The sequence below is a fragment of the Cherax quadricarinatus genome, chromosome 9 (assembly GCF_038502225.1).
Source record: "Cherax quadricarinatus isolate ZL_2023a chromosome 9, ASM3850222v1, whole genome shotgun sequence".
Lineage (NCBI taxonomy): Eukaryota > Metazoa > Arthropoda > Malacostraca > Decapoda > Parastacidae > Cherax > Cherax quadricarinatus.
This window is the reverse complement of record NC_091300.1, coordinates 16,238,118-16,261,898: the sequence shown is the minus strand read 5'-3', so window position 1 is coordinate 16,261,898 and position 23,781 is coordinate 16,238,118. Positions and strand designations below refer to the sequence as shown.

The 23,781-nt window shown below is 41.6% G+C and overlaps 1 protein-coding gene across 2 annotated transcripts in view; it reads left to right on the top strand.

The window, feature by feature from the left end:
• LOC128686190 (uncharacterized) overlaps window positions 1-23,556 on the top strand; it is a 76,788-nt gene extending 53,232 nt beyond the window's left edge. Inside the window, exons 2-15 of one of the 2 annotated variants that reach the window (XM_070083476.1) lie at window positions 5,050-5,298; window positions 5,560-5,672; window positions 10,976-11,113; window positions 12,202-12,360; window positions 13,517-13,694; window positions 13,991-14,076; window positions 14,198-14,368; window positions 15,661-15,888; window positions 16,297-16,504; window positions 17,621-17,782; window positions 18,538-18,690; window positions 19,051-19,218; window positions 20,271-20,488; window positions 22,587-23,556. In XM_070083476.1, the coding sequence (XP_069939577.1) occupies window positions 5,172-5,298; window positions 5,560-5,672; window positions 10,976-11,113; window positions 12,202-12,360; window positions 13,517-13,694; window positions 13,991-14,076; window positions 14,198-14,368; window positions 15,661-15,888; window positions 16,297-16,504; window positions 17,621-17,782; window positions 18,538-18,690; window positions 19,051-19,218; window positions 20,271-20,488; window positions 22,587-23,081 (2,604 nt within the window). In that variant the 5' untranslated portion in view covers window positions 5,050-5,171 and the 3' untranslated portion in view covers window positions 23,082-23,556. Of the gene's footprint in view, window positions 1-4,766; window positions 5,299-5,559; window positions 5,673-10,975; window positions 11,114-12,201; window positions 12,361-13,516; window positions 13,695-13,990; window positions 14,077-14,197; window positions 14,369-15,660; window positions 15,889-16,296; window positions 16,505-17,620; window positions 17,783-18,537; window positions 18,691-19,050; window positions 19,219-20,270; window positions 20,489-22,586 lie in introns of those variants that run through there. The other variant, XM_053772999.2, reaches the window with a different exon arrangement.
• The last annotated feature ends 225 nt before the right edge of the window (window positions 23,557-23,781 follow it).

The following is a 23,781-nucleotide window of genomic DNA, read 5'->3' as shown; positions in this document are numbered from 1 at the left end:
AAACCTCGTCCAATTTTCATTAGTTTCTGGGTACAAAGTATTAGTCTGAGAATAAACATAAGTATTTCAGTAATGGAAAACTGCTTTTTATTAACCTTGAACTACAAGAAAGTGTCTACAATCTTCAAACTACAAGTGTCTACAAGCCTCAAACTACAAGTGTCTACAAGCCTCAAGCTACAAGTGTCTACAAGCCTCAAACTACAAGTGTCTACAACCTCAAGCTACAAGTATCTACAAGCCTCAAACAACAAGTGTCTACAAGCCTCAAACTACAAGTGTCTACAAGCCTCAAACTACAAGTGTCTACAAGCCTCAAACTACAAGTGTCTACAACCTCAAACAAGTGTCTACAAGTCTCAAACTACAAGTGAGTGGCGGCAATAGCTTTATCAATAATCACTCTTTTCATTCTCAGCGTCTTACTTAAGGTTGGGTCATCTCAGATGTGCCCTGGTGAGCAGTCACTGAGATCGATCACTCAGCTTCCCTTCCTCCCAGCACCCGACCTCCTAGCACCCGACCTCCCACCAGACGTCCTCCCAGCACCCGTCCTCCCAGCACCCGTCCTCCCACCAGCCGTTCTCCCACCAGCCGTCCTCCCAGCACCCGTCCTCCCAGCACCCGACATCCCAGCACCGTCCTCCCAGCACCCGTCCTCCCAGCACCCGACATCCCAGCACCCGTCCTCCCACCAGCCGTCCTCCCACCAGCCGTCCTCCCACCAGCCGTCCTCCCACCAGCCGTCCTCCCGGCACTGCTCGTTCATCATTCTTAATTTGCTTGAACTCAGGGGTCCAAGGCAATACAGCACAGCCTTCAGAAGAGAATATACTCGAGAGATTAGGTATATCTTTCGATGTACATACGTCAACGCTTTCATTTAGTCAATAATTTAAGGATATAAGTATTCTCGTCTTTGACGGATGGTGTACAGGAGACACGTAGCCTTTACAACCCTCGTCTAGTCGATAGACTCAAACCTGATTAACTAATCATTCTCAAGCCGGCGATATATAACCTTTTTCTGAACCTCGTATTCAGGTCCTGCCTTTCTCTGGTACCTTATTCCTGGAACCTTTGCTCTTCAAGTGGAGTCCCTTGATAATGGTGGAAGACTCTTAATACATGGATTATTATTATTATTAAACCCTTTTGGGTTTAGTTATTATCATAACTAAACCCAAAAGGGTTATGCGGCCTTGATACATGGAACTGTATACAGCTTTTCCTTCTTTGGATTAAACCTATTTACTTCCCATTATACAGGCACCGTATGACCCCTACGGGTTCAGCATTTCCTCCCCTTGAATCTAATGTTAATTGAAATAATCAGCTGTTTGACTCTTCTCCGAAGTCGTGGATTATTTTCTAAACTAAGGTATTAAATCAATAGAAATTTAATAATCACTTGCCTTTCAAATGGAATATAATATTTATTCTTATTAGAGAGAGACTTACTGCTGGTCGTAATGTTAAGTGGGTCGTCTACGAGGCGACTGGTCGAGTCTGCCAGGAACTTGTCTTTGGGTTAAACTTTAATAAGATGTTTAAACTCATTTGTCTTCATTCAGTATCATCAACGCATAAAATTTGTTGCCAAATATCGCTGAGATATTACAAAGACCTGGTCGATAAGATTTTGTTTGCATATCAGCAATTTATATCTATCTATCTATCTATATATATATATATATATATATATATATATATATATATATATATATATATATATATATATATATATATATATATATATATATATATATATATATATACTTCATAGGCCCTAGGAAATTATTGCATCTTTTTAAAGCATTTACTTCGTCCCATTTCAAGTGATCTTCGTGAAGTAATTATTCATCCTACTTCATATCTCACTACTCCGCCTCGCTTGGCTCATTACCTGCCCTGCGACGAGGGGACGCTCTTGCCCGTGAATTAATTAGGACCTGTGACTCGTATAAGGCCAGGTGGCACTGAATGGTCGCCACTGCCTCCTGTAGCCTCCTGGTTCACCTGTATCTGGTAACCTGAGGCGGAGATAAATGGCTTTTCCACTCGGTCAGGTCGCTTCAGGTTTGAACCTGGCCCTCAGAGGCAAGAGGTCAGGTCATGTTATCCTTCTGTTGGCCATCCTCAGCACCAGCATCACAACATATGTAGGTGAGGTTGGTTTACCTGCTTGGCTAATTATTAGCAATTACTCCTTTTGCAATTTCCTAATTTACCATCTGTCTGTAATCAAGTGTAACTGCTCATCTGTAGTTGCCTTTGATGTAGTTTCCTGTTCGTAATTGGCTACATGTCATTTCTTTGTTGTAATCGCCTAGTTTTATTATAGCTTATGTGGAATCCAAAAAAGGTAATCTAACTTCCAATTACCTCGCTGTAATCACAAAGCTTTAACTACCCAGTAGTAATTGTCTGCGCAATCGCCTAGTTGCCATTATTTATTTGTAATCACTTAATTGATTCTGCAAGATTTGATATGTTAGTGTCCGCCTGTCAACTTGTTGACAACCGACTTATTTAGAAGTATCATTCAGTGTATATATCAATATGTTTACGTGTCTACATGTGAACATGTCAGCATGTGTAGTGTCAGCATGTGTAGTGTCAGCATGTGTAGTGTAAGCATGTATAGTGTTAGCATGTGTAGTGTTAGCATGTGTAGTGTCAGCATGTGTAGTGTCGGCATGTGTAGTGTCAGCATGTGTAGTGTTAGCATGTGTAGTGTCAGCATGTGTAGTGTCAGCATGAGTAGTGTTAGCATGTGTAGTGTCAGCATGTGTAGTGTTAGCATGTGTAGTGTCAGCATGTGTAGTGTCAGCATGTGTAGTGTCAGCATGTGTAGTGTCAGCATGAGTAGTGTTAGCATGTGTAGTGTCAGCATGTGTACATGTCAACATGTTGACAGGAGAAGGAAATCGTTTCAAAGGGCTTAATGATTTAACCACTACAGTAGCAGCTTCATTGTTCAACCATTACAGTAGCAGCTTCATTATCCAACCATTACAGTAGCAGCTTCATTGTTCAACCATTACAGTAGCAGCTTCATTGTTCAACCATTACAGTAGCAGCTTCATTATCCAACCATTACAGTAGCAGCTTCATTGTTCAACCATTACAGTAGCAGCTTCATTGTTCAACCATTACAGTAGCAGCTTCATTGTTCAACAATTACAGTAGCAGCTTCATTATTCAACCACTACAGTAGCAGCTTCATTGTTCAACCATTACAGTAGCAGCTTCATTGTTCAACCATTACAGTAGCAGCTTCATTATCCAACCATTACAGTAGCAGCTTCATTATCCAACCATTACAGTAGCAGCTTCATTGTTCAACCATTACAGTAGCAGCTTCATTGTTCAACCATTACAGTAGCAGCTTCATTGTTCAACCATTACAGTAGCAGCTTCATTGTTCAACCATTACAGTAGCAGCTTCATTGTTCAACAATTACAGTAGCAGCTTCATTATTCAACCACTACAGTAGCAGCTTCATTGTTCAACCATTACAGTAGCAGCTTCATTATCCAACCATTACAGTAGCAGCTTCATTATCCAACCATTACAGTAGCAGCTTCATTGTTCAACCATTACAGTAGCAGCTTCATTGTTCAACCATTACAGTAGCAGCTTCATTATCCAACCATTACAGTAGCAGCTTCATTATCCAACCATTACAGTAGCAGCTTCATTGTTCAACCATTACAGTAGCAGCTTCATTGTTCAACCATTACAGTAGCAGCTTCATTATCCAACCATTACAGTAGCAGCTTCATTATCCAACCATTACAGTAGCAGCTTCATTGTTCAACCACTACAGTAGCAGCTTCATTGTTCAACCATTACAGTAGCAGCTTCATTATTCAACCACTACAGTAGCAGCTTCATTGTTCAACCATTACAGTAGCAGCTTCATTGTTCAACCATTACAGTAGCAGCTTCATTGTTCAACCATTACAGTAGCAGCTTCATTATCCAACCATTACAGTAGCAGCTTCATTGTTCAACCATTACAGTAGCAGCTTCATTATTCAACCACTACAGTAGCAGCTTCATTGTTCAGCCATTACAGTAGCAGCTTCATTATCCAACCATTACAGTAGCAGCTTCATTGTTCAACCATTACAGTAGCAGCTTCATTGTTCAACCATTACAGTAGCAGCTTCATTGTTCAACAATTACAGTAGCAGCTTCATTATTCAACCACTACAGTAGCAGCTTCATTGTTCAACCATTACAGTAGCAGCTTCATTATTCAACCACTACAGTAGCAGCTTCATTATCCAACCATTACAGTAGCAGCTTCATTGTTCAACCATTACAGTAGCAGCTTCATTATCCAACCATTACAGTAGCAGCTTCATTGTTCAACCATTACAGTAGCAGCTTCATTGTTCAACCATTACAGTAGCAGCTTCATTATCCAACCATTACAGTAGCAGCTTCATTGTTCAACCATTACAGTAGCAGCTTCATTATTCAACCACTACAGTAGCAGCTTCATTATCCAACCATTACAGTAGCAGCTTCATTATCCAACCATTACAGTAGCAGCTTCATTATTCAACCACTACAGTAGCAGCTTCATTATCCAACCATTACAGTAGCAGCTTCATTATCCAACCATTACAGTAGCAGCTTCATTATTCAACCATTACAGTAGCAGCTTCATTATTCAAAAATTACAGTAGCAGCTTCATTATTCAAAAATTACAGTAGCAGCTTCATTATTCAACCATTACAGTAGCAGCTTCATTATTCAAAAATTACAGTAGCAGCTTCATTATTCAAAAATTACAGTAGCAACTTCATTATCCAACCACTACAGTAGCAGATTCATTATTCAACCATCACAGTAGCAGCTTCATTATCCAACCACTGCAGTAGTAGATTTATTATGTAGAACTCCAAGTTTGTTTTCCACGCATATTATAGTTTAAAAGTTGTAATCAGTGATTTTACTAAGCTCTGTCTGTAGATGGCGCAGCAGAAGTCGATACTAGACAGATATTTAACGTTTACTAGCTCTTCTTCAGGAGCAAATGGTGACGTTGATGCACACGCGCCTACAGCAGCAGAAGTAGGAGTAGAGGCAGGAGGAAGCAACGTCCGGGTCGTGACTTTCAACGGTGACGGGGCTGAGAGAGGAACTACTTTGATGAAGTACACAAAGGTAGTGCGCATGGTCAGAGACTACACCCTCTGCCTCCGCTTCAATGTTCACCTCTTCCGCATCCTCAACGCCGTCATCTACTTCCTGACGGCGACGAACTACGATGAAGACCGTAAGTGTACTGCTGCAGGAAGCGCTGTAGCCTCCACCAGGAGATGATGAATGACGTGGTCATTGCGTGCCGAGAAAGAGTTGGCAGGACAAAACTTGAAGTGGTGTGGATGATGTGTGTGTGTAAAGCTACTCTTGTTTGTTTTTAATATATACTGACGCTCATACAAATTGATGGTTTAAGTTTTATTTTAAAAAGAGTACACTAGTTCCAAGGCAGGAACTGCCTTACGCACTTTCTCCTGCTCTCTCTCTCATACAGCTATCTCCTTCGAGGTGTACTTTGAGAAGATCCGCACCAAGTTCGGAGGTCGAGGCCGGTTTTACCCGCTACCAGCGAACCTGGGTACCAATAAATGGTATCACTACTGCCAGGTGAGAACCGCTGCAGTAACAGCAGCAGCAGTAGCTGATGCTGTTACTGCTGCTTTTGTTGGTGTTGCAGCTGCTGCTGTTACTGGAGTCACTTGGGACTTTCACCACAGACTTAATTCTACTGCAACGGAAGCGAGTGTGACATAATAAGGTTGCGCTAATTTTAATTTAAAGTGCGTTGGTGGACGAGAGCTCCGAGGGGTAAAGGGAACAGCTCGAAGGATGTAGCAAGTCCCTTAATCTTCATTTATGTTTATAATATACATACCTATGACGACCTCAATGACGGACACCAAAATGTGACTTTAAACATTATTTCTTCTTCAACTATAATAGTAATCACTGGTGTACATCAAACATACATCTTCGCTCCGCTAGTTTTCCAACTTTCGTTCACCGACTTATCAAATGCTACCTAGGAACTTAAATCAGTACGCTTTGCGGATGGTACAACTTTCTTTTTTGACGCACCGGCCGTCCGCCGGGATTGGGTGACCAGAAAAACAAAGGAAACGAATTCACAATTTTTTTCACTAAATACTATTAGCCGGACTTGAGTTCTGGTGTCTTCTTCATTTCCTGTTCCTCTTTCCTCCATTGCATTTGAGAAACTGAACTCTCTCCTATAGTCTTAAAGAACACGAGTATAGTATTCGCCTTCCTGACTATACCAAGGCTTTTTTCTTTTACGTCTAATATCACAGCCACTTAATAAACTGATCCTCAGTTAGAGTTAGCAACTCCTCTTCTAGTCTTCACCGACGCCGTCTACTAGGATCGGCCCTCATACACAACACTCCTACTCCGGATTTTGCTTCTGTAGATGTCAACCCTTTGTAATTGCCTTGTCAAATGCTCTAATCTTCAGAACACTAGTGATTTTACTTGACCATTGCCTTCTCACCACTTTTTTTTTCGAACGGAGTTCTGTAGTTTCTTCACTTTTCCCGTCTGACTTTCGCCTTAGTGACTTCCTTCTTTCCTAGCATGGGTCAGGAGGTCAAACTCAATGATTCTCTGTTTTCATTGTGCCCCTTTAGGATGTGTATAGAAGATGAAGTTACCTAATTTCTTCATCTGATTGAAATGTAATTTACCTCAATTATTACTACCTCCACTGCTTCTGCCATCTTCCTTAGTCAGCCTTATATATTTCTTTCTTTCAACAAACTGGCCATATCCCACCGAGGCAGGGTGGCCCAAAAGGAAAAACGAAAATTTCTCCTTTTACATTTAGTAATATATACAGGAGAAGGGGTTACTAGCCCCTTGCTCCCGGCATTTTAGTTGCCTTTTACAACACGCATGGCTTACGGAGGAAGAATTCTGTTCCACTTCCCCATGGAGATAAGAGGAAATAAACAAGAACAAGAACTAGAAAGAAAACAGGAGAAAATCCAGAGGGGTTTTATATATATATATATATATATATATATATATATATATATATATATATATATATATATATATATATATATATTTATATATATATATATATATGCTTGTACATGTATGTGTAGTGTGACCTAAGTGTGAGCAGAAGTAGCAAGACATACCTGAAACCTTGCATGTTTATGAGACAGAAAAAGACACCAGCAATCCTACCATCATGTAAAACAATTACAGGCTTCTATTTTACACTCACTTGGCAGGGCGGTAGTACCTCCCTGGGCGGGTGCTGTCTACCAACCTACTACCTAGGTGCCTTACACACACACACATATATATATATATATATATATATATATATATATATATATATATATATATATATATATATATATATATATATATATATTCACACGGAATATACGTGTATTTGCCGCGATGCACAAGCCGACCAATATGGTCTATATAGTCTTAACTGTTCCAAAACCCAGGGGTGGCATGCAAGACACAATGAGGTCAACGACATCATAAAGAGAACCCTTGCTACAGCTGGATGCCCAGCCGAGAGGGAGCTCCGATCACTAGCAGCCAACAATACCCACAACCCAGCAAACCGCCCCAACGGGATCATCATCTATCCTTGGAAGAATGGCAAGCTCTTAGTATGGGACTATACCTGGGTGTCCACACTGGCGGACACCTATATCCATCACAGTGTCGGTTGACAGGGAGGAGCTGCTGACCACAGGGAGAAGTACAAGTTCGGCAAGTACAGGAACATAAGCCAACAATATCAATTTGTCCCAGTGGGATCAGAGACCTTGGGATCATGGGGAAAACATGCCACACGTTTCCTTAAAGAACTGGGTTCCAGACTCATCGACACCACCAGGGACCCAAGGGCAGCCGCTTTCATGTTCCAGCGCCTCAGCATGGCCATCCAGAGGGGAAATGCTTGCTACATACTGGGCTCGCGTCCGGCTTCGGAGGAGCTGGAGGAGATTCATAATCTTTGATATCTTGTACCAATCTATTCATGTTTGTGTTTTCTACCAATGTATTCTGTCTATTAATAAAGTTCACATGTAGCTTAAAAATATAGGGGGTGGTAGAAGAAAATATTCAAACAGCTCCGGGGAGAACCTTGAGTTTTCCATGAGGTACGTTTATTGTCTTCTCTGAAGATGAGGGTCCCCAGTCCAGTTCTAGAGGTGGTACCTATATATATATATATATATATATATATATATATATATATATATATATATATATATATATATATATATATATATATATATATATATATATGGTATAAACCTTAGTAATAAATACCGACAAGTTGGTTTAGAAAGACACGTAAGCAAACACTATGACATATTTATTAGAAAACGTTTCGGTCCTGGGACCTTGATCACTTCTAACATACAGAGGTAGAAAGACATTATATATATAGGCGGAGAGTGAGGTGTGAGTGACGTACGTGACCTGAGGAATGTCATGTTGGGATGAGGACGGGTAGACGATGAAATCATGTGACTCCTGTGTTGTTGGGTTGGTGGTGCTTAAGTATCATATATGCCAAGTCCCTGAGTGCTTGGATGTATCTTCTGGGAATGACCGGTCTTAAAGGCTCAGTAGCTGCAGCAGTGATAATTCCTTGAACAAAGCCTGTAGCTGCAGCTACTGAGCCTTCAAGACCGGTCATTCCCAGAAGATATATCCAAGCACTCAGGGACTTGGCCAACAACGATGATATCGTCATTACAACCGCTGACAAATCAGGTGGTGTGGTGTTACTCAACACTGTCGACTACAACAATAAAGTTTTAATTAAATCTTCTCAACGATGTCAGCACATACCAGCCTGTATCAGAATCAGTGCTACTTCAAAGTACCCAGACTTTTCTTCAAAAGGCTCGTAGCATCTTACGAAAATCAGAACAAGGCTAAAAACTACTTAAACTTTTACCAGGTCAACCGAAACCTGCACGACTGTATGGCCTTCCTAAGACACACAAACCTGGCATCCCACTACGGCCTATCACTTCGGGCATAGGGAGTGCACCACACAGACTAGCCGGCCACCTTGCCAAATACCTTTCAGCACTTCTGGGCACCATCAGTCAAGCCCACCTCAAACACTCAGGTGACCTTCTCTCCCGAATTTCCAACCTGAATGTTAAAAACAAAAGCATGGCTTCCTTCGATGTTACAGCCCTCTTTACCAACGTTCCTACTGACGCTGCAATCAACATTCTGAGACAGAGGCTCACTGAAAACCACGACCTCCCTTTACCTCTTCTAGATTTCATCAGTCTAGTGGATCTTTGTGTTAATTTCAACTTCTTCAAGTATCAGGACAACTGTCACAAACATTGCTTTGGGATGGCAATGGGCAGCCCGCTCAGTGCTGTGCTTGCCAACCTCTTCATGGAAAACCTGGAGACAGAGAAATTCAGCACCCTCATTCCCAACACCGTTACCTGGCTAAGATACGTTGATGATATATTGGTTTTCTATCCGAGACGTCTCAATATCCCGGCTCTTCTCAACAAGATCAATGCAGCCGAACCATCAATAAAGTTTACACTTGAACTCGAAAACGATGGGAAACTTCCTTTCCTGGACGTCCTTCTGTGCAGATCTCCCGACAGTGACAAACTTCTCTTCAAAGTGTATAGAAAACCTACCAACAAGGACGATCTTATACACTTTTATTCACACCAAGACACCCGCACTAAGAGAGGAGTCCTCATTGGCTTCTTCTTGAGAGCTCTTCGCATCTCCAGCCCTTGTTTTCTAGAAGAAGAATGCACTTACATAACACAAACCTTTACACGTCTTCAGTTCCCATCTTTCTTCATCCGAGATTGTAGACTCAAGGCACAAACTATCCTCAACAAACCGCCCATGGAACAGCCCCCTAAGCAGTTCATAGTGCTCCCGTGTGGTGATGTTGCCACGAATACTCGCCGGGCACTTGCTATGAGTAACATCAACGTTTCCACCATAAACACATCATCTATCAAAGACCTCACTACGAAACGCAGCCCCACGCCTCTAACTTCTACAGTAGGCGTCTACACTATCCCCTGTGGGATCTGTCCCAAGAAATATGTAGGCGAGACAGGCAGAGATCTTGCAGTCCGCCTGAATGTGCATCGAAATGCCTCTAACAGAGACGATGTAAGGTGCGCCTGTGTCCTCCACAGAGACTCCACGGGGCATTTGATGAACTGGAATGAGGCACAACTCGTTCTCACAGAACCAGACCTCAGACGCCGACGGTGCCTAGAAGCCTTACTAATCGCCGTCACCGACACTATAGAACGCAACACTGGAAATTACAAAATTTCAAAAACATTGGCATACATGATACTTAAGCACCACCAACCCAACAACACAGGAGTCACATGATTTCATCGTCTACCCGTCCTCTTCTCACCATGACATTCTTCAGGTCACGTGCGTCACTCACACCTCACTCTTCGCCTATATATATAATGTCTTTCTACCTCTGTATGTTAGAAGTGATCAAGGTCCCAGGACCGAAACGCTTTCTAATAAATATGTCATAGCGTTTGCTTACGTGCCTTTCTAAACCATTTATATATATATATATATATATATATATATATATATATATATATATATATATATATATATATATATATATATATATATATATTCCTGATTGTCCTTATTCTGTGGTTTATAGGTTTACAGGCAAGTATTTACGTCCTGTTGCTCTTATGTTCGTATCTCCAAAGATTTTACCATTATTCATTCCCTTTTTTGTCTCTCTGTCAGTGTCTACACATTCCTCTTCTATCTCCCCCTTCATCCCCATGTCTCAGTTTCTCTACCTGCTACATGTGTTTCCTGCGTGTCAGCCCAGTTCTTCCGTGGAGCAGGTACGAGACATGACAGGAGGTGAGGGGCGCGTCTACCTGGACGGGGAACTCATCGTCAGGGAGAAAGTAAACTTCTTGGCGGACCCCAAACCCAGGGATGTTGTCATCGGCCAGGATCAGTTCAAGGAGAAATACCAGGTGGGATATATGGCTGAGACTAGAGACAACACAGATGTGATATATGGGTGATGTTAGGGAGAACACAGGTGTAATATATGGGTGAGATTAGGGAGATCACAGGTGTGATATATGGCTGAGATTAGGGACAACACAGGTGTCATACATGAGTAAGATTAGGGAGAATACAGGTGTTATATATGGATGAGATTTCATTCCATTGCATGGGAGATAACTCCTTGCAAAATAAATCATATCAGGATATGTTAAACATTATTTAATGTAACCAATGTGATAAGTTAAAAATTTGTGTATCGTTCCTGCTTTCTTGGGGGAACGTCAAGCTGCATAGATATTAAGATTAATTATTATTATTATTATTATTATTATTATTATTATTATTATTTTATTTGGTATCATTGTTAATTTTTTTACATTATTGTTCTGAGGCCTATTTAAAATCTAAATTTAAAGGCCTTTTAAGATTTTTTTCTTTTGTAGCTTAATGTATATACACCAGAGGTGTATGTCTGTCGGTGTATATACACCTAGATGTGCATGTATGCAGACCAGTGTATATTCACTGAAAAGTGTATTTATATCAGTGTATATGCATAGGTTATACCTTTATCCCTATTTTAGGATTATAATATTCTTCACTGGTGGTGAACAGGCAACTTGCAGCCTTAATGACCCTCGTGTGGTGGAGAGACTTCAAACCCCCATTAACTGGGTGTGGTGATACACGACTTGCCTTAAACCCAACGTTACCTCATAAAACCCATAGACATTACATGAAAAAATTAATCTGGTTTATTTTTGTTTCTGAATAATTTCTTTGATTTTTTTTGTCATATATCTAACTACTTTGCATTTTATTTGTCTGGTTTTGGTTTCTGCCTTTTTCGTACCTTTCCACATTTCGAACGCCATCGTCTTTTTACATCACTTTTCTTCCAATTTTCCGTAATCAGAAAATTGATGGGAAAGAAACTTAACGTTCTTAATTAAGTACTTGATACAATCTTTTTTTCTGAACACTTCACGTGTCATGCATCATTGTCCATAGTTTTGTCGCAATTAAAGTTAATTTCTCTCTCCTTACCCAGTCTCAGTATTCATACAGCGGGAAGCTGAGTCAAGTTAATGTGTGGGGTCGAGTCCTCAGCCAAGAGCAAATCCAGAGTGTGTCTCGGTGTGAGGTCGACCTTGAAGGCGACGTGTTAGCCTGGTCCAACCCCTGGGAAGTACAGCACGTGCAAGAGCAGGTGAGGGGGCACGTGTTATCCTGGTCCAACACCTGGTAGGTTCAGCAGGAACAAGAGCAGGTGAGGGGGCACGTGTTATCCTGGTCCAACAACTTGATGGTGCACCAAGTTCCATAACAGGTGAAGGAGAGGCGAATTATGTGTCCAGCAACTTAAAGGTGTAGCAAGCTCCAAACAGCTTTTTAGGGACAATGTTTCGCACTGAGTAGAATTTAAGTAATAACTTAACAAAGATCTACTCAGTATGAAACAATGTGTTGTCAATTTAGGCTCGTACTGTAACGTACTGTTGACAGTGCGCTGTTCGGTTCTTCTATCATTGTCTCTCATCATATTGAGACTTAATTAAAACCATATCATTATGATGTGGTACAATGATACTGTCTATTGTTAATAATGATTTACCATTACATATTTTCATGCAATACTGCGTGAATAAAAAATACGCGTCATTACGATTTCGTGAGTACATGTAAATCAATTTATGAACGAAATACGAGTCGAGTGGTATACGAATTGTTGTTGATGATGTGGATGTCAGTCTGGGGTTTAATATGAAAAAAAAAATATTCCTAATTAGTGTAATAAAATCTATGAACATTTTTAGGCTATTTTCAGACTAGCATTGGCTATGCCATATAACTACTTCCGGTTCATAGATGATGAGCAGTTCTGTTGTAAATGTTAGTAACACTAATTTCTTAATTCACTATAAGGTGATCACTTTAAACGGGGTTGGAAATCCTATTCATGGTCCCTCGGCAGATACGGGGACCATGAATAAGATTTCCAACCCACGGGGATACAACACCGGTAACCCAGCAGATGCTCGTAAAGGGGATGTTTTACCCCAGTTATCCAGCAGCTGCTTAATGAAGGATATTCGGCACCTGTACAAAAACAGTTGCATAAACACCGATACCCACTACAGGTACGCCAACGGTTGCTTACAGTATTCACTGAGCTGGGTATCACCTAGCACTTTCCTAACGAACAAACTATCGTCACCGTCTAATTTCCTTCTTAATCCAATTGCTGAATGGGGAAATGGAGAGGACACAGCTCTGTAGTGAATACTCACCACATTAACAGATGCTTTCCAGCATTGTCTTCCCTATGTTCCTGGAGATCACTAGTGTGCTTGAGGCTAATGCAGGTGGTGGCGTTGAGAGAGCTGTGTGGCTCTGTCTCCCGAGGACGCCTAGTGGTGCCACTGCCACTCTTGAGGTACCATGACGCCGTCTACGTCTGCAAGGGTCTGAGAGGCGCCATCCACGACCCTGCGACACCGGACGGAATGCTCAAGGAGTTCGAATACCTGAAAGGCATCGGCGGTAAGGGTACATTATTTAGTGTAATAATGGGTAAGCGCTAAGCCTGTAAGTGGTCAAACATTCTCATGGTGGTCATGTGTTTAATCCAAGAAAGGAAAGCTGACAAAGTCCTAAGCAGACATCGAAATATGCAGTCTCTTTTTACATTGTATTTCTATCTATTCTCACACACACCTTCACTATATATATATATATATATATATATATATATATATATATATATATATATATATATATATATATATATATATATATATATATATATATATAATTTTCTAGGACGTGTTAACTTGCAGGTTGTGAGAGGCAGTGGTCAGCCGTGACTGACGAGGGCCATGAAAACCTGTGGTACAACCCTTTCACCAATGCTTATTTCAACAACGTGAGCAAACTACTCTCTTCAAGTGTTTATATCTCGTCTTCCCACGGTATTGAGTGAACACTTCTCTCCCAAGGTCTAGCTGTTCTTCCCGCGAGTTTTGAGTGAATACTTCTCTCCGTAGAGCCAGCTGTTCTTCCGCATCAACAACCCAGATGGCGACAAGTACCAGAACTGCAACCGTTTGCGTTGGGAAGGATTGGAGGACACCAGCTGCGACCAGCACAGCTGCGCCGCCTGTCACACACCAGCTGACTCCACCTGGACGCTCAGGGGCATCTGTGAGGACGAGGAGGTGATGGAGGGTTAAAGAAGATAATTTGAGGACGACAGATAGATAGATAGAGAGAGAGAGAGAGAGAGAGAGAGAGAGAGAGAGAGAGAGAGAGAGAGAGAGAGAGAGAGAGAGAGAGAGAGAGAGAGAGAGAGAAAGAGAGAGAGAGAGAGAGAGAGAGAGAGCGAATATGATAGACAGGAAGGAAAGAAAACGAAAGGAATAAGCTAAATGAATATGCGAAAAGAAAAGGAAGATGGAATGGATAAATGAGAATGTAATATAAAATTAAGCAGAAACAACAATAGTCAGAATGATAAAATACATCGAAGAGTAATTGAGAATTATTATTATTATTATTATTATTATTATTATTATTATTATTATTATTATTATTATTATTATTATTATTATTATTATATTTATGGGAAAATGAAACCCGAAAGAGTTATACAGTTTTTAGGAAATAATAGGCACTAAGGTTAGATCAAAGAAAGGGGGTTGGCACCTCCAATAATTCTAAAAGAGGGTTAGTGGGGTATGAGGTTAGAGGAAACGTTTCGCCAGCCAGTGGCTTTTTCAGTCTAGTACTGAGAAAAACGATGGAAGATGAGGAAGAACGCATTGATTCCAGGTTGAAGGACAGCTTACCTCAAACTCCTCCTCTTTTTTCCACCTTCTTTGTATTGGACTGAAGAAGCCACTGGCTGGGGAAATGTTTCCTCAATAAAGATTCCCAAATGTTGCATAAGTGTCTCATTCTTGTCGTTTTTTTAAACCACTTAAGTCACACTGGTATGAGTGTTGGTACCCCACAAGGTACTGTCTTAAATTATGAAGATTGTCTTCAAAATCGAAGCTGCGACAGCTATTTTTCCTTAAAAATTGTTCTAACCATTGGGTAGAACTCTACCAGCAACCACCATCAGGTGGCTGCTGGTAGTTCCACCCACTGGTTAAAGCTTCAGGGTGTTGTAGGTGACTCTTGGTAGATAATCAGTATTGCAAAACAGCTGGGAGCTGCTCACAGTGTATTCAATGTCTGGTCAGTATATACCCAATCTTCCCATGAGCAAATCCTAGTCCCATTCCACAGGATCTTTATGATCCTTGGAGGATCAGCGCTTTCCCGTGATTATGGCAACTAACCAGCGGGTTTACGTCACAGATTTACTTGTGTTTACCTAGAGGATGTAGTGCTATACACAAATAACCAGCACATTGAAGAACGACACTTGTGACGACGTATCATTCGATAATGTGCGGGTTATATGTGTATTGTTACAGTCATTGTGCTTTTTTTTATTCTTTAGAGGATGTTCTACTTCAACCTGGAGGCGAGGCCCCTGGGATTCTTCGGCTTCGGCGAGTATGCAGTGGAGAAGATGGATGATGGAGGGTGGATGTGGTACAACACTGTCACCAACACTACCATGGCCATCCTTCCCCACCACCACAGCAACACCAGCGTCGCCGTCAGTACCACTGCTGCTCTCGCTCGCTACACGTACCCCATGGGCAGGCTCACCTGGGAGACTAAAGTGAGGAGAGAGTGTTTTCAAAGTTTTGGAAGCCCAGGTAATATATTTTGTGTTGTTTCTGCTCTTTTAGCGAATTTTAACGTTGTCAGAGATTCATATGTATACAGACCTATAATGTTAATTATCTTCCAACTGTAGTGAACTTCGTGTTTCTTTAGAATGAACTGTTATGCTTAGCATACATAACTTGTTTAATAAAGAGGGAGAGAGAGAGAGAGAGAGAGAGAGAGAGAGAGCGCACTTTCATCACCAACACTACAAGAACTACCACCAGTACGAACATCCCCACCTCCACCATTACAAGCATCACCAACACCACACAAGTCACAACCAGCAACAACATCCCCACCAATGTTACTAGCCTCACCAACACTACTAACACACTCATTCTCACACCTACACCACCAGATGGAGGTGTGTGGCCAGGCACCAGGTCCCAGGGTGTTAACACTCTCCCCCTGCACCACGTCCGAATTCACTTGTTCTGACGGAGTCTGTATCCCCTTCGCCCGGCGCTGCGATCTCAGGTTCGACTGCGAGGACAAAACAGACGAGAGCCTTTGCGACATCATCAACTACCCAGCGGACTACAGGTCCAGATTACCACCTAGACCTGGTATGGTGTACCTGAGGCATCTGATGATCATACAGTAGAGTCAGCCCTTATAAACCTCCTCCATATTGTGATTTTTTTCTTCCAAATGAAAAATTGCATCCGAAATTGAATACCATGCACTGTGAAGGTCTGTCCACGCGATATTCCATATTAGGTGTATTTTTTTAATCATACTTATGAAAAAATCTTGTGTACAAAAAAAATAGCTTTATGAGATAGGTAAAAGTACTTTTGTACAATACTACAAATTTATAATTCTGTGAATATACAAGGCTAGGTATATATACTGGTGTTACAGCATTAATGGTATGCAGTACCAGCACGTTGATGAATTAGACACACGTGCAGCACATTGAAAAAAAAAAAAAAAAAACACTGGTTGGCGAGGCGTTTTTGAAAAATAAAAACTCCCTGGTGTTGCATATTGCCCTGGTGTTGCATATGTCTGTATATATCACTACTCTTATTTCTTCTTATTTATTTCGTATGTTTAACCCTCCGCTAAAAATATTAATATACTTATAATTAAGAAATATGGTGTAGCATGGTGTCGTCGGTCTGCTAGAGAGCCGGGGAGGTGTGGGCGGTGTGATGCTAGTGGCCAGCCTTTGTTTTGATTTCATGATCGATAAGGGGAGCCTTTGTGTGGAGGTGTTTAAGTCATGCATAAAATATCGCCTCATGCAGCGCCTGATGGCGCAGAGATTATATAATGAAACACGTCTTCATGCGTCAACCTCCTCCTCCTCCTCCCCAGCCTGTGCTAAATGATGCAGTTGGCCTTTAAGTAATTTTTTCTTTTGTTAGAACGTGTTTTAAGGAGTATATAGGAATTAGGTTTTTATGGTTATTTCTCTCTCTCTCTCTCTCTCTCTCTCTCTCTCTCTCTCTCTCTCTCTCTCTCTCTCTCTCTCTCTCTCTCTCTCTAAGTAATCTTAAATTTTATAGATTTATCTCTGTCTCTTCCCGTTGTTCACCATCTTAACTAATTTATATCTTCTCATTCGTCACACACACACACACACACACACACACACACACACACACACACATACACACACACATACACACACACATACACACACATACACACACATACACACACACACCGTGCAGCAAGCGACCTTGCCCTGGCTATCTCAGTGAGTGTGACGATGGATACTCTCAACGTGGACACCACTAACATGTTGCTCTCTGTTACTTACAACCTCCGCCTCACATGGTATGACAACAGACTCACCTACAACAACCTCAAGAAACTCGCCAGACTCAACTCAGGTGAGGAACTTATCTCTTACTACCTGTAAGGTGCGAACCATAGCTCACTCGATTCATCGTTGAGCTCATAATCGAAAGAATCTGGGTTCGACTCAGTAAACAGATACCTGAGTTTTAGCCGACTGTTGTTGGTGGCATCCTGGGAAAGGGGATGGTCGAGTACCTCAGATAAGGCTGGGCTTTGATACCAGCTGGGGCAAAATAACAGTTCGTAACCTACAAGATAAACTTTGCAGAAATAGATGTATCTTCTGTGTTTACTCTGTGCTGGGCTCGCCACATAAGTATATCCATACCATTTGCTCACTTTATATTTCAGTTTATCTCACAGATTTATTTTTGTAAATCTGGAACGTGCCTGAATTGAGGAATCGACAATTTGAGATATGTGAATCCTGGAAACACGCACACACACACACACACACACACACACACATATATATATATACATATATTTATATATATATATATATATATATATATATATATATATATATATATATATATATATATATATATATATATATATATATATAATTATATGTATATATATAATATGTTCATGACCATTAATTAATTTTTTTTCCTTTTTTCATATTTTTTTGATAAAGCATCTCTATGCGAAATCCTTCCTAAATGCCATGTCAGTATTTATCACTGCCTATATCTCCTCTCCCATCCCTTCCCATTCACTCTCTTCATTCTTCTATTTTCTTTCCTGTCACTCACTAAGGCGTCCTCCTGCTCGTCCACAGTATCTCAAGAACAGGCGGAGATGCTCTGGAGACCTACTCTTAGCTTCCTTAACACAGACAACATCCAGAACACAGCCGTGGACTCAGACGCAGTCACCACTGTCATTATGGAAGATGAAAACAATGTGCCTGACCTTTCCAATCCTTACGAAGGTCAGCAGGTCCATCTTGTCTCCTAAAGTGAAGATCCTTGCTTACATATAAAATAAAAACCTCTCCTAGGTGAAATCGCCTATTTTTTTCAGAGGTCGCCTGACTCCAAAGTATCTTTACGATATTTTCGAAATTGAAATATGAAAAAAACAATGAAATACCAGATATATTAAGCAAATTTCTTAATTTGCTTGTAACAGATAAGTGAACTGTAGATAGAAATCCAAATGTACTCCTGTTTACCCTATTGGGGCGTAATTCCTAGACCATTTGCCACTTGAGTGGCAAAATCTAAAATCTAAAGCCCCACCCTTTCTGTGATTTAATTTATTTTCTGGTAAATTTTCTCTTCACTTCCAGTTGAAATTTACCAGGGGGATACTAACCCAGTGTCAACAACCCGCAAGTACCACACGGTGTTCACTTGTTTCTTCGACCTCGTCCTCTATCCGTTCGACATCCAGAAGTGTGACATGCAGTTCCAGATTCTCTCAGCATCCTCCGAATACCTAATCTTCAATCTCTCAGGCCAGTTCCTTGTACCTGATTTGTGAGTCAGTGAGTAATGATAGTGTATAATGTGACACTCATCCGCTGGAGTTGCTCACTTAGCTGTGTCTAAATATTAACTGTCCTGGGTCTTACAGTTCGTTAGGTTAACTGGTCAGGAATATAGTTAATTTTATCCTCAGTCTCACAACTAAGAATATTTCCAGTCTTATGTTTAGGATCATGCTTTTAGTGTCGCATCGTTAATCTCTCTTTAAACTCGCCAGTCGTACGTCGATTTTCACCAGTCGTACCTTGATTTTCACCAGTCGTACCTTGATTTTCACCAGTCGTACCTAGATTTTCACCGGTCGTACCTCGATTTTCACCAGTCGAACCTCGATTTTCACCAGTCGTCCCTCGATTTTCACCAGTCGTACCTCGATTTTCACCAGTCGTACCTCGATCTTCACCAGTCGTACCTTGATTTTCAAGCGTCCTCTATTCACTTCCAGATACTCGCGGTATTTTTAATTTTATTTTGATTCGTCCAAGAATGCAATGATCTAAATGAAAACTTGTCTACAAAGCTCAGTAACTATTTATATTTTAATTTCTGTGAAAAAATTAGAATTTCCTAAAAATTCTTGGAAACCACTGAAGGTGAAAATATTGCAAAACCAACAGTTATTTTAATTTCATATAAAATGTTAAGATTTTGCTAAAATTTTCCCAATAAAAGGCATTTGTAACTCACTCATCAGATCTGTCACTCATAATGATGGTCGTTACTCGCCTTTATTAAACCCTCACAACTCGACTTTAAATCTTCGTAACTCGTCTTGAACCCTCACAACTCGTGCTCTAATAACTCGTCCTGAAACCCTAAAACTCGTGGTCACATCCTTGTCCTAAAACCCTCATAATTCGTTCTGAAATATTTGCAACTAGTATTAAAAATATCAGGCTTTTGCTGTTACTGTTAAAATTCTCCCTCAGACTTCTACAACTTGGGCTGAAATCCTCAAAACTCGTCCTCAGGCACCAACAACTCGTGATCAAACCATCGTAATTCCTGTTTACTCCCTCAGGTTCGAGCGTGGAGTACATGGGACCGAAGCTGCTTGTCGAGTACAGGATAGGCAAGATCGACCTGGACGTGAACAACGCCACCCAGTACAGTGGCTCCCGCGTTCGCGTGGAACTAATCCGACGCTATGGCTACGCAATACTCAACATCTATGTTCCCTCCTTCACCCTCCTTATCATCAGTTACCTCACCCTCTTCTTCAGGGCGCCCATCTTCGAGGTGAGAAGGGAAAATGGTGTGACAGTGTAATCGATAGAATCGGAGGATAAATGAAATTTGCCTTAGTTCCTGTTTGACAAAGGCAGCCGTGGACAGACAGACATATGTGTGTGTGTGTGTGTGTGTATTCACCTGGTTGTGGTTGCAGGGGTTGAGTCACAGCTCCTGGCCCCGCCTCTTCACTGGTCGCTACTAGGTCACACTTCCGTGTGTGTGTGTGTGTGTGTGTGTGTGTGTGTGTGTGTGTGTGTGTGTGTGTTGTGTGTGTGTGATGTGTGTGTGTGTGTGTGTATGTGTATGAGTGTGTGCGTGTGTGTGTGTGATGTATGCGTGTGTGTGTATGTGTGTGTGTGTGTGTGTGTGTGTGTGTGTGTGTGTGTGTGCGTGTGTGTATATGTGTATGAGTGTGTGATGTGTGTATGTGTGTGTGTGTATGTGTGTGTGTGTGTATGTATGTGTGTGTATGTGTGTGTGTATATGTGTATGTGTATGAGTGTGTGTGTGTGTGTGTGTGTGTGTGTGTGTGTGTACTCACGTAATTGTACTCACCTAGTTGAGGTTGCAGGGGTCGAGTCCAAGCTACTGGCCCCGCCTCTTCACTGAACGCTACTAGGTCACTCTCCTTGAACCGTGAGCTTTATCATACCTCTGCTTAAAGCTATGTATGGATCCTGCCTCCACTATATCGCTTCCCAAACTATTCCACTTCCTGACTACTCTGTGGCTGAAGAAGTACTTCGTAACATCCCTGTGTTTTATCTGTTTCTTCAACTTCCAACTGTGTCCCCTTGTTGCTGTGTCCCATATCTGGAACATCCTGTCTTTGTCCACCTTGTCAATTTCTCTCAGTATTTTGTATGTCGTTATCATGTCCCCCCTATCTCTCCTGTCCTCCAGTGTCGTCAGGTTGATTTCCCTTAACCTCTCCTCGTAGGACATACCTCTTAGCTCTGGGACTAGTCTTCTTGCAAACCTTTGCACTTTCTCTAGTTTCTTTACGTGCTTGTCTAGGTGTGGGTTCAAGACTGGTGCAGCATACTCCAATATTTGCCTAACGTACACGGTGTACAGGGTCCTGAACGATTCCTTATTAAGATGTCGGAATGCTGTTCTGAGGTTTGCTAGGCGCCCATATGCTGCAGCAGTTATTTGGTTGATGTGCGCTTCAGGAGATGTGCCTGGTGTTATACTCACCCCAAGATCTTTTTCCTTGAATGAGATTGTAGTCTCTGGCCCCCTAAACTGTATTCCGTCTGTGGTCTTCTTTGCCCTTCCCCAGTCTTCATGACTTTGCTCTTGGTGGGGTTGAACTCCAGGAGCCAATTGCTGGACCAGGTCTGCAGCCTGTCCAGATCCTTTTGTAGTTCTGCCTGGTCTTCGATCGAACGAATTCTTCTCATCAACTTCACGTCATCTGCAAACAGGGACACTTCGGAGTTTATTCCTTCCGTCATGTCGTTCACAAATACCAGAAACAGCACTGGTCCTAGGACTGACCCCTGTGGGACCCCGCTGGTCACAGGTGCCCACTCTGACACCTCGCCACGTGTTTATATATATATATATGTGTGTGTGTGTGTGTGTGTGTGTGTGTGTGTGTGTGTGTGTGTGCGTGCGCTGCTGTTGTTTGATTTCTTTACTAACAAGATTTTAAGTGACTTTTGGTAATTCGAAATAAAGGTGATGATTTTGTGGCCACCAGGACTTTAAATGGATTTTTTGATAGTCTGAAAACTTCCAGTGTAAACATGACCCTTGTAGGTTTAGCGCTTCTGTTGTGATTATAATAATACTTGAAGTGTAAACATTGGTGAGTCAAGACCCACTCTGCACCCTTATAATAATAATAATAATAATAATAATAATAATAATAATAATAATAATTATAGTACTAATAATAGATAATTCGATGTCAGTATCTTGTGCATGTTTTTGTGGGTTATTGTATGAGGAAGCTCTAAATCCACAGGGGGTCATACAACCCCAGGAGAATGGGCGGGCAATCAGATTTGATCTAAGAAAGAGGAGGGTAGCTCTAATTCCTTGAAGCAAGCGCCCCTCGCCAGCATCCGCATGTCTGAATGATCTGTATCACCAGGTTCGTCTGAACACGGCTCTCACCTCCCTACTGGTGCTGGCCACCTTGTTCACCCAAGTCTCCGCCTCCCTGCCCAAGACCTCCTACTTCAAGATGGTTGACGTGTGGCTGCTCTTCTGCATTCTCCTCAACTTCCTCATCATCATCTGGCACACCGTCATCGACCTCGTCATAGACTACGGCGACGGTTTCAGTGGCGTCTCCGGCTCCTCCCCCTACGGTGACGTCTCAAAGACCTGGGCTCACCCGCCGCCGCCGAAGGAGGCGGCACGTCACATCGAAGTCACACAAGTCAGGCCTATGCAAACTGGCGGAACACCAGATTCTGGTAAAGGGAAGACTTTTCTCTCCGCCTTGCGACTTCCAGCAACGAATTTTGACTTTCATTTCTACATTAAAACATCGAAAATCACCACCTCAGCCATCTGTCTGGTGTTCAACTTGATTTACTGGGGAACTCTCAGCGCAGGCTCCGGACTCATGTACTACACTTAAGATTAATCCTCACCTCAGTCTGACTGGCTGCGAGAGTAACGCGTCCGTCTAGCGATTAGCGGACAGAGGCTCGAAAATCCACTACTATTTGCGTTGCATGGTCCACAGAGGTTTAACGCTTCGTATAAATATAGGACTGCATCTTATGTTTGTATAGTTGTGTGGAGCGCTAGAGCTGCGTGGATCAGTGAACGCAAAGGATATACAGACTTGTACCACCGTCTACAAATCGCAAAGAGCATAATTGCTAGTACAGCAGACCGCTCCTGATTACACTAGTGATGTTCAACAGCACCTGATCAGCAACTGCAGCAATGTAAACAGCAGAAGCTACAGCAGCACGAACAGCAGCAACTGCAGTCATATGAATGCTTGTTAGAGATTATGTTCTCCGAATTCCATTAAGTATAATAATAATTAAAAATAATAATAATTACTATTTTTATTATTATTATTGTTATTAAATCATACGCAGGCGCCCGTCATTAATTATTTCCTTAATTTAATACACAAGAGAATATCCATGAAAATATTTTAATTATCCTCATGATCAACCAGTAAAATAAAAGAGAGAGAGAGAGAGAGAGAGAGAGAGAGAGAGAGAGAGAGAGAGAGAGAGAGAGAGAGAGAGAGAGAGAGAGAGAGAGAGAGAGAGAGAGAGAAACAGTGACAGACAGAGATAGAGACCGAGAGACAGACA